Raw genomic sequence first — 10,987 nt, forward strand, 5'->3', positions numbered from 1 at the left:
CCACAGTTAAAAGCAAAGCCACAAGGAAAGACAGAAAGTAAGAAACAGAAAGCAAAGGAAGGGACAGAGAGATGGCAGAAGTTGACAAAGAAGCCCTGTTTGAAGCAAAGAGGTACCTGGGATCACTGTAAAATGGAAATACAATGTAAACAACAATGTGAGCGATCAACAATCGCGTTATTGAATGGGGGCTGAAAGCACACCGAGCAGCTTAATATAAAGTAAATCCACATATATACATATATATATATAAATAAATATTTTTAAATTATATATATATATATATATATATATATATATATATATACATACACTGTATATATATATATATATATATAAAATCACTTATTTGCAAAACCTGCTTTCGATAAAAATAAGCAGGGCCAAAGTGGGGAAAAATGGTAAATGTAAACTTGTACTTACAAAATCTCATCATTCTGGAACTCCAGGACACCGTGGGTGTCTTCGAAATCTTCTCCTCCTCCTTTTGCCGTGCCTTCGATGGTCTTGTAGGGAACCACCACCACGCCACGGGCCCCAGACGCACGGTGAACCTTCACCTCCATGATGCCAACGCTTTCGCTGATGTGCATCACGGGCTCCTCAAAAGTAAAAATGCCGGCGTGGTCATCGTCAAAGATCGTTACGGTTGCGGTGGAAGGCAGACCCAGGCACGCCAAGGTCTCCACGTGATTGGCCTCAGGGTTCGATTCCCCAGCTCCCACCGACAGCACCTTGACATTGCTGAGGTGAATCAGGAAGTTCTCATCCTCTTCAAAGATGTCGTCATCGATGATACCAATGCGGATCTCTTTCTGCGTCTCACCGGGTTTGAAGATCATGACGCCTTCCGTGAACTCATAGTCGGAGCCGGCGTTGGCGGTACCGTCCTCAGTGCGGAATCCGACTGACACAGTGTTTGTGAGGTCACCGCCGCGTCGGACGATGTTGAGGGCCACCGTGCCGCAGTTCTCCAGACACTGGTATGAGCCGGGATCAAAGAAGATCTTTGACACCGGGTCATTTTCAGCAACTTCAGTGCGCACCTCGTGCATGCTCACTGCCTTCCGAGCCTGGTCGGCGGCATGCTTCTTCAAGATATTCCCTGCCCCGGTCATCAGTCTGGTTGCTTGACAGCGATAGAAAGCGCGGCTCTTCTGCTGCTGGCTGAGCACTTGATAGTTAGCCATTTCAATGATCTGCTCCATTTCTTTATCAGGATGCTTCTGCTTAAGTTCTTTTAAGATTTTAGCCATGTCTCTCCTGGCTTCCTCATCATCAAAGTCTTTATCCTCCATATCAAGGCTTCCATCCAGAAAGTCCACCGAGTTGGAGTTAAGCATCTTGCCGTCCATCTCGATGTCGACTTTTGAGGGCAGAGGCCGGTCTCCTTCTGTCTCAATGATCACCCCTCTCTGCTTCCCGGCTCGGTAGCGCTTATACACATACTTGTAGAATAGAAGTCTGCGGTCAGCAATCCAGGCAAAGGCAACACAGAGGGGGAAGAAGAACAGGGTCAGCAGCCCTTCCCATACCTCCACCTCACCCGGAGAGATAATAGCCAGGATCAAGTAAAGCCACGTATACGCAAATATGCTCCAGGTTGCAGTGACGAAGAACACCCTCAGATGCTTCACCTTCCGGTGCTCTCCATCCGGGACAACATATACACAGAGGCCAATGATGACGAACATGTTAAATGCGGCACTGCCCACGATGGTGTTTGGGCCAAGGTCGCCCGCGTTGAAGTTGTGCCCGCACACCTCGACAACGGAGAGCAGGATTTCTGGAGCGGACGAGCCAAGGGCCATAAGAGTCAAGTTGGAAACAGTCTCATTCCATATCCGCACAGTGGTTGTGGTGGTTTCACCGTTGGGCTTCTTGATTGTTATTTCTTTCTCTTGTGATGTGATGACCTCAATGGATGCCATGAAGCGATCGGCAATGATAGAAACTCCTAGGAACATATAAGCCAAAGCAACAAAGTAGACTGTTGCCCTTGCTATTTTGTCCCCGTATGATGGATTTTCAGGCTGCCAGACTGGCAGAATCACTCCTTCATTGCAATGGTAACTTCCAGTGCATGATTTAGTTTCATTATAAACTGGAGAATAGTCATCATTTTTACTCTGTTCCGCACTCTCTGAAGTCACACATTGAATTCTGAAGAGTAGTACTGCCAACACAATGCTGATTTGGAGGCTTAGGGAGAAGCAAGCTGAAATCCCAGATCTTTTCATACTGCCAACAGGATAGCTTCCAGCTGTTACCGAGCCTGTGTGCAAGATTTAAACATGCCGTTAAAAATCCGCGCAGAAACAGTATTATTCGGCAAGTATGGAACTAATACAGTGAAAAATTGCACTGCTAATATCTAAGCCCGTGTGGTCTGTTCTCGTAGGAATATGAAACGCACGTTTAGTGTCTTGTATACAAGCACTCAACATAACAAAATTATTATCATTATTATTATCAATAATAATAATAATAATAATAATAACGGTGATGACCTGTTACATTTTTCCTCTTTTATACATAAGAAGATAAAAGAACAAACATATATGTACACGCGTGAGAAGGATCGCATCTTATTTAAATCTACATAGACACACCTGAAGCCGCTATAAGCACTTTCACCGTATTGAGAAACGGCACTGAATCACTGCTGCCGCGGCTGCCACCTGTTCACGCAGCCCAGCCGATGTCCACCCATAGCTGTTCTTCTCTGCTAAATCCGAGCGCTAATCATCGATGTCGAATCGCACAGCATATATTACCAGCAACTTCTTAAACTGTACGCTTCGCTGATCACTTGCGCTCCTAAGCCGTCGATCGTAAATCAATGGAAGGCATCAAAAAGACGATTCCAACGAAACATACAGCAATTTAAAAACTGAAAATAAAAAAATAATAGTGAAATACATCATCTATACAACTTGTAATAATACAGCAAGTCAGCGAGCCTCGCGCGCTCCCGCGAAAGGATTTCTCAGTTTATGTACAAGCAAGCCACTGGTTTATGGTTACGCTTAATAGAGAAACAAACCACAACTTAAGTAGTACTTCCTACTGCATGCAGAAATCAGTCCATCACTCTAGCCATATATAGTCATGTGCTGTAATGCCTTCCAAAAACAGCGCGCACTGTGTAATTGCAAGCATAGAACTGCAAAGAAAGACTGAGCCTAAATGTTTTATTCAGCCATGTATCCATACGCAAAGTTAAAGTATTACTTGAAAATATGGTTAAATGAGATTAAAATGGTACCGTACCTTTTGTTTAAAATCAATGGTTTTAGTAGTGATTCTTGTACTGGTCGCAGTAGTGGTGGTACTATACGGTATTTGTAGCAGTAGTTGTGGAGACTGGAGTAGCGGTAGTGATGTCACTGCTTGAATTGGATCCTATTTTATGCGAGACCACAAAGAAGGGCTCTCCCTTGCAAAGTAAAAATATACCACAAGTCCATGAACATACGCCTTTTTACGTCCAAAATCGGCAGGATAAACTCAAAACCAGCGCCGCTAGTGAGTACGCATGGTGTGGCTCAAGAGCGCATCGCGGTCTCTTTCCCCCTCCTTTTCATGCTTCCCGATCTTCTCTTTGCTGCGGCTTTTCTGACTTAAAAAGCTGACCTGAATTTGCTATAAACGCACTCCCTCACTGTTTCGGCTCTGCGCTGCGGGGACGCGTCCCGATGTCCGTGAGGCTCGCAGGCTCACTGACAGCTGCGCTCCCTGGATGTCGCACGGCTTCGAGCCCACCTCCTTATCGATGCCTAGAACCTCCCACCGACAGCACGTCTCCGTCTTACTTAACCGCCTATTTCATTTTAAAGTATTAATATTAATACGCAACAGACACTTTTATCTCTATGTATTTCATACAATTTACCAGCGACTTACTTACATTAGATTAATGGTGCATATTGCATATCGTGGTGCGGATAAATACACTTCATATTTTCAAAGCAGTATAGAAAATCGGCGTCGTCCAATATTCAGATTACATTTTTATTATTAGTATTTATTGCGTGTTAGTCATTATGCAGCTATATTCGCAATGAATTGGCCGGAGGTATTCATTAGTGTCACCGGCATCCATTCAATAAGCCTATATCAATCAATCAATCAACGCATTAGGCCTAATTAAAAGTGTGTACTTTGATCACGACGTAAATTTGAACAGCATATCAATCCGCTATTAGCCTACTTTTTAATCTACGTATTTTGCAGATGAGTTAAACCAAGCAGTTTGTATAACATGTCTATATACAATGAAATAAATAAGCAATTGTCAGCTATAAGCTTTTCATGAATAGGTAAACGGAAAAACAGAATACACTTCATGGCCTATGCGTTTTTGTTAGGCTCGTCACAAGGTGTAGAACGTTATGCATAAAACAATCTGGTGATAAAAACAAACCGGTGAACCTTCTCCGAAGGCAATATGATAGCTTTTACAAATGACCTGTGGGGAGAAATGAACATTACGGTTCAAAAATTAATGGAGACAATGAAACGGGTCAGGATCAAACACCATTTCACAGAGTTCAACATGCCTTTTATTTTTCGGTCGGTGTATCTCTTCCCTCCAATATCGGAACCGGGAGGTGGGTTGTTAAGGGTAATATATGCGTGAGCAATAATTAGTAATACAGTGAATATGACTTTTGTGATATAAAATTAGAAGCAGATAAAAATTCCTCACAGGGTTGCCAACTGGTCAGTTGGCTGGCGTGAGGTTTTCAATTCGAGACAAGTCTACACACACAATTTAAGCTACATGTATGTAACAGTTTTATTAACTTGCAAATAGTCTATATGGTTGGCAAACTACCCCAGCGCTTTTGATGCAGCTAATTTCAGGCCTAAAATGGAATAATATAGCTTTGCCATATGATTTCTTGCGTGAGAACCTGACAGCGTGAGTGTCATGTCAGATGCGTGACTCCTGTTTTACACTGGATGCGTTTCCGACACGGCAGCCGCAGGTAATCGCGGCCAATAAAGTCAATGCAGCAGTTTACACCAGATCCGCTGCGTTGCGTCTCCGCTATGTCTCTGTTCCGTCACATGTCCGGCAGTCCGTCGAGATACGCATCAAGTCTATTTTTGACGGATACGGATCAAGAACGTAACACAGAGCGCATGCGCCAACTCCCCTTCACATCATGGACGACGAAAAGTTAATTTTGAGGTGGAGAAACACGGAATTGTGTACGACCCCAGACATCCTTTTTACAAGGATAATAGTAGAATTAACTATGTAAATACTTGATTTTTAATGAATGTAACCTGTACTGTGAAGTACTTGTAAACTCCTAATAAAGTGTTCAGTAACCTACATGGGAGTGACACATTATTTTATCCATAAAAACATAGATAAATGTTATGTTAAATGTTATTCTCCCGTGATCATGTGATCCCGCAAACCAGCGGCGCGCCGGATCAGATACGGACCACAAACGCGTCCAGTGCTAATTGGCGGACGGCCTCGGACGGAATGGGAATGCAGCGCAGTCGCACCGCAGCGGACACGCATCCAGTGTAAAACAGGGGTGAGAGTCGGCGGTCCTGCTCTCAGCGGTGAGCGCACAGCATGTAATTCCCAGACTTGGACAGTGGGGGAGTTGTGAGTCGGTGACAGCGCTGCGCACTAGGTAAGGGTCTCGCCTACTGCGGGACTCGTTAGGCTAACGAGTGTAATGAGAGCCGTTTTGCATGGGGACAAAGGGGAAAGGAGCAATATCACCAGCAACTGCTTCTTTTAGAGTAATTAGGAAGACGGCTAAAATAATCAGGAAAGCCAGCGTAATAAGTTATACAACACAAGCACAACATCAGGTTGCTTCTGGAAGCCATTACTTTCAGAATATTTGTTTATTTAAAATTGTAAATTAATATAATAACTCTTGTCATTAACAGTAATTTGCAGTTTTACTCGTATTTCTAAGCATCTCTCAGTCGGAGGTCTTTAAGATGATATCTATCTGTTCATGGGGACACTGGTCTGTTTTTTTGAGAATCGGTCCGATTGGTATATGCATTGCATTGTATATTGAGAAAATATAAGTTTAACCTGTGATAGCTGGATCTGGATTTGAGGAAAATCCAAAGGAGATAGTTTCTCTGCACCCTTCGCCCAAACAACATGATCAAAGTGCCTGGACCTGTCTGACACGTGTCACCTTGCTGCCGCATGCTCACAGTCGAGTCCCTAAACGGTACGTTTCCATCATTTCTGCCCATGAACCCTACATCTCTTACTCATCCCATGCCAGTCATCTTCTCCTCCATTTATTATATGCTAGAAAAGAATCTATAAGTAAATGCATTTTGTTGCTTCTATTTTTTCTCTTTATGGAATCTGTGACTTTTTTTGTTACTATCAGGCATGCAGCTGGATGTTGGCAGTGTCTTCTACCTGGTATCCATGAAAAATATAGATTTGGCTTTTTTCAGGTTTTCTGCTGAAACATGTTTATAACAATTCATTAAGTATATGTAAAATGGTAGCCTTTTATTCAGCCAAGAAAATATGCATTACACATAGTGCATGGCAAATGCAATAATCAAAAATTAAAACAGTATGAAAAATGAGTTGGCAGTTCATCCATTACATGTTATTGTACGCATGATGCATGAGCTGCAAAAGTCTGGGCCGAAACCTGCAAATTGAAATATTTTGTAAGCCTTAGAAAAGCTGCCTGGAGACTGATGGCAATCCAGCCCCTGAGTGACTGCAGGAAATGATGTGTTGCACTTGCACTATATTCCATGGTGCACAGAGGCTCAGCATAATGGCCAGATGTAAATTTGACATAATTGCGACTGTGTGATATTGTGTAATTATGTGTCAGCATGTCACCAGAAAGATTTCTCTACCTCTGCAGAGCCCTTCTGGGTGAATTATTATCCGGAGACATTTTTTGCCATAAAGTAGTTTTTGGGCTCTCATAAGGAAAGCATACGCAGTATAAAAGGACATTTTTCAGCACTTGTCAATCACCATGAATTTGTGCAGGATACAGAGATGCAAATTTCAATTACAGTTTGGCAGCTGGTGGCTGAAGCTCTGGAATGGACCAGGGGCTGCCAGGTAACCGGGGGAACCTGCTTCTGATTGGTTAAACCCAGCAGATATGGAGCTCCGCCTTTTGTGTGTTTCTTAAGTGCAGAGAAGTTCACCTGAAACTTGCATATTTTGGAATTTTCATTCGCCATTGATTTTCCTGTCAGTGAGAAAGGTACGATCACAGGGAAGCAGGCTGGAAGTGGCAATATTAAATTGGCTGTTCTTAATGCATTTGTGTCAGTTCTTAAAAAAACGTTGCTAACTTAAGTTTAACTTAGGTTAAAATTTAGTTTTAGCTCTGCAAACAGGAATGCTGAATTGCTATTGACAGTACGGTACCATAATGGCTAAATATCATAATGACCAAGGCAGACTGAGCATTGTTTATAGTACTCGATATTCATAAGAAAACAAAAATAAATTAGTTATCAGGTACTGTGATATGTGGACATATGTGTCATGTAATAAATAAATGAATGTGAAAGGAGCATAAGGATTCATTGCAATTTACAGATAATAATTATGATCAGTTATTATCAATGTTCAACCTATATGTGACTGAATAATTTTGCATTTTATTCAAGAACAGTTTTTTGTCAATAATTATAAGTAGGAATAGTCAGTACTTCCTCTGTCACAATGTGACCTTCAAGTTGCAGAGACAGTCACTAACCAAAACTAGAAATGTTCTTATGATCCACAAGCACAAACATTTTCGCTGTTTTTGACCATTTTAAACACTTTGCATTGATGACTGTTTGAGACAAGCCTGAATGTATTCTTTAGTAATTTCACTGCAAGATGCAAAATCACAATCTTGTCGGCAGAGGTGACTTTTTTTGAAATATACATTTTATATGGGTAACTCTTTAGCATGTATTGTCTATTTACCTCTGTTGATTCTGTCCTCTGCAAATGAAGGGCAGCTTCACAAACTGATTAATCCGTCCATTTTACCCTAAACTGCCTCACTCATCATTATATCACCACCAATTCATTATATCACCACCAATGACTTAGGATATTTTTAGTTTTGAAATTGCACTTTTACAGGAGCTTGCAGTATTATACAAAACATAAATATACAAAATACTGATGTTAACAAGGCATTCTAAAAAAGATTTTTTAATACCTTTTCATTTGAAATTTATAAATTTCTGTATGATATATTCATATTATATGATATTGTGTATATATAGGTTTGTTCGGAAGTTGATTACACAAACAATACATATTATCACTGTTTTGTTGTGAAAATTGCAATGTCAGGTTAAGTGAAAAGGTTTATTAAAGTGTACAGTAAAATATTTTTCTTAAAATACATTAACACTTTATTTAAAGGAAAAAGAACTTTACTGATTTTGGCGCTATTGTTTAGCTAAAATAAAAACAACCACTGTCCCTAATGTAGGACTGCTCTTCCTGTCATAGCAGCTCCGACCCCAATTGCATATCAATTATTTGAGCTTGTAATATCTTTTTCCTGAAAAATAAATGTCTGACTAAGTTTGAGAAATAACGACACCATACTCACTTATGTATGTGTACTTCCTGCAGATCACGGAGAGACTGACTATAGCAGAAACTAACAAATGATAACTTCTCTAAATGTAACAGGCGGTTATGTTTTGAGAAGCTTGTCCTGCAAGAGCCTCTAAACATGGTTTGCATAACTGCTGCCTGCTTATCTTCCTTTTCTCCAGCCCGTATCCATACATGGACCTCTTTCCACTGGGGCTGTGGTATCTGGCAGCTTCTTGTCACCCCGACATGTAGAAGATAAGGGGCTCTCTTGGCAGGTACCTTTTGTCATTGTCCGGCCGGATTGTATCTGTAAAGAATTCGCGATGAGTGGTGCTGGGATTTTCCACTGGCCGCTGCTGTCCAGCTGGCAGTGTCTGTTTGCTGAGTCCTCTTGTGCTGTGGGAAGCGTTTAAGCCTTTAATCCCAAAATATATGGAGTGAAAAGACACTAATCAAAGAAGATCTGATATTATTTGGGTCTTTGTATAAGGAGGGAGCTCCCGGATTTTGATGAAATCTTACCAGCATTTTGGAAGTTAGGTTGACTCTCCACATGATGTGTTATTGGTAATTGATTGGTACAGTAACTTCCAGCATCTAGGGGCTACTCCACAAAGCGGGATTTCCCACATAGATGGATTGCTTAAGTCAAAAATGGAAACTGTCCAATAGGAGGACAGGTAAGTGACATTTGTATTGAACAATCCTTATATTTGGCTTTAGTTATCTGGCTAATGAAAAAAATCCTGCTTTGTGGAATTCCCCCCAGTGCCCTTTTATTGAATAATCAACACAGAAACAACCAAGGTGAAAGGACGAGAGAACTCTCCGCAATGGCAGAGCTGGTGCCCTGCCAAGAAACACAATCAAGTAACTGTCCATGGTTTAACAAGAGCAGTGACAGGGTCACATTCATACACACAAAATAACAAGGGTGACCTCTATGACATTGGCATCTAGATGTATACCACTTCAACAATGAACGTACTTTTTGTCAAGACATTTAGGCCAAGAACAGTATTTTTAAAATGTCTTGAATCCATGAAATATCAACCTACATTAACAACGTGCCCTTCCTACATTAGTGCTTCCTGGAAGGTGAGTTTTGTTTTTTGGAGGATTTTGATTGGTTAAAAGGGTATCCACGGCACCGATCTCATGGCAGATCAAATGCAGCCTCCTCAAGGTCCCCCAAGTGCCCTCTTTCCATGATTGTCACTGTCACCACCGGCCCCAACAATTACCCATTAACCTGAGCAAACTGCACTGAACACACTTCATTTCTTTCCTTTAAATTCTTGCTATAACCGTTAATGATCTGTGACTCAAGGATTTGAAGTTCTTCTGGGGACTTTTAAGGTCTTGATGCTTGAAATGGTAACAGCAGGGTTAGATAAATATTTGGAAATTGTGATTTCCCCTGTTTGCTGATGTGAGCACTGAAAATTCCAAACACAGGTCTCTTTCTGCAATTTTGCCACTATATGTGTGTTGAACACTTAGGAGTAATCTCGCGAGCAAACATTCAATGTTATTGTATTTTTTTAGTGTTTTCATGATCTGTAGCCTAATATGTGGCATCATTGCACTTAACTGCAGTGCTGGCTGCCTGGGAGATTGCAGTGCAGGTTCCTTAAACAAACAGCTGTAATTGCCCCATCACTATTTATACCAGCATCTCCTGCCCTAAGTCAGTAATTAAACAAGCACATGTAGCCATCAGAGCGTCTCCTATGCAATCCGTGCGAAGCCTCCATGAAGTACAGCACTAAGGGTGTCCTTCATTCGACCAGTAACATCGTCACCCCTCCTGACACCCCCTCCCTCGACAGTGACAGCAATAACTGGAGGCTGCTTTGGCTCCGAGGTAGCCTGACGACGCACTCGATAATGCGTAGTGTTGCCATGATAGCACAGATATAGCCCTTAGTCACAACTAGGCTATATTTAAGTTCTCCTCCCGATTCCAATGTGGGAATTTTCTTCTTTAACACTTCCTGCATTAGAGGGGGTCAGTCGAAGTTCAAACAAACTTATAGGTAAAACTGTAAAGCAAATCTGGCAATATCTGAAACTGATCTGCGAGGAGGGTGTGGTCACTGATATGACCAATCACTGAGCCTGATCTAAGATACTTTTCTTGGCCAATGACCAAGAATGATTCTTTAGCAGGGCCACATTCAGCTCCGATGAAGCATTCAAATGGAAATGGTAGTGTGTTGAACACCTTGCTGTGCAACTATGGCTAGGATCCATTGTGGGCACTGCCTTTCTAATTCGGCAGGGTTTATGTACCCATTGCTGCTGATATGGTAACACCTCTGACACACCCACCAAATGAGAGAAAATACTACTTGTCCTGTTCAGAGTTGTGGGAAAGGTGCT

The 10,987-nt window shown here is 41.7% G+C and overlaps 1 protein-coding gene across 4 annotated transcripts in view; it reads right to left on the reverse strand.

Moving 5' to 3' along the window:
• The window catches only part of slc8a1a (solute carrier family 8 member 1a), a 129,197-nt gene extending 120,440 nt beyond the window's left edge, over positions 1–8,757 (reverse strand). For 2 of the 4 annotated variants that reach the window (XM_023791618.2, XM_023791614.2), the window contains exons 1-2: positions 8,613–8,757; positions 424–2,275 (exon numbers count right to left, since the gene is read on the reverse strand). In XM_023791618.2, the coding sequence (XP_023647386.1) occupies positions 424–2,240 (1,817 nt within the window). In that variant the 5' untranslated portion in view covers positions 2,241–2,275; positions 8,613–8,757. Of the gene's footprint in view, positions 1–423; positions 2,276–2,612; positions 2,973–3,273; positions 3,740–8,612 lie in introns of those variants that run through there. The other 2 variants (XM_023791615.2, XM_023791617.2) reach the window with 2 other exon arrangements.
• Positions 8,758–10,987: the final 2,230 nt, after the last annotated feature.

The sequence above is a fragment of the Paramormyrops kingsleyae genome, chromosome 20, assembly GCF_048594095.1.
Source record: "Paramormyrops kingsleyae isolate MSU_618 chromosome 20, PKINGS_0.4, whole genome shotgun sequence".
NCBI classification, from domain to species: domain Eukaryota; kingdom Metazoa; phylum Chordata; class Actinopteri; order Osteoglossiformes; family Mormyridae; genus Paramormyrops; species Paramormyrops kingsleyae.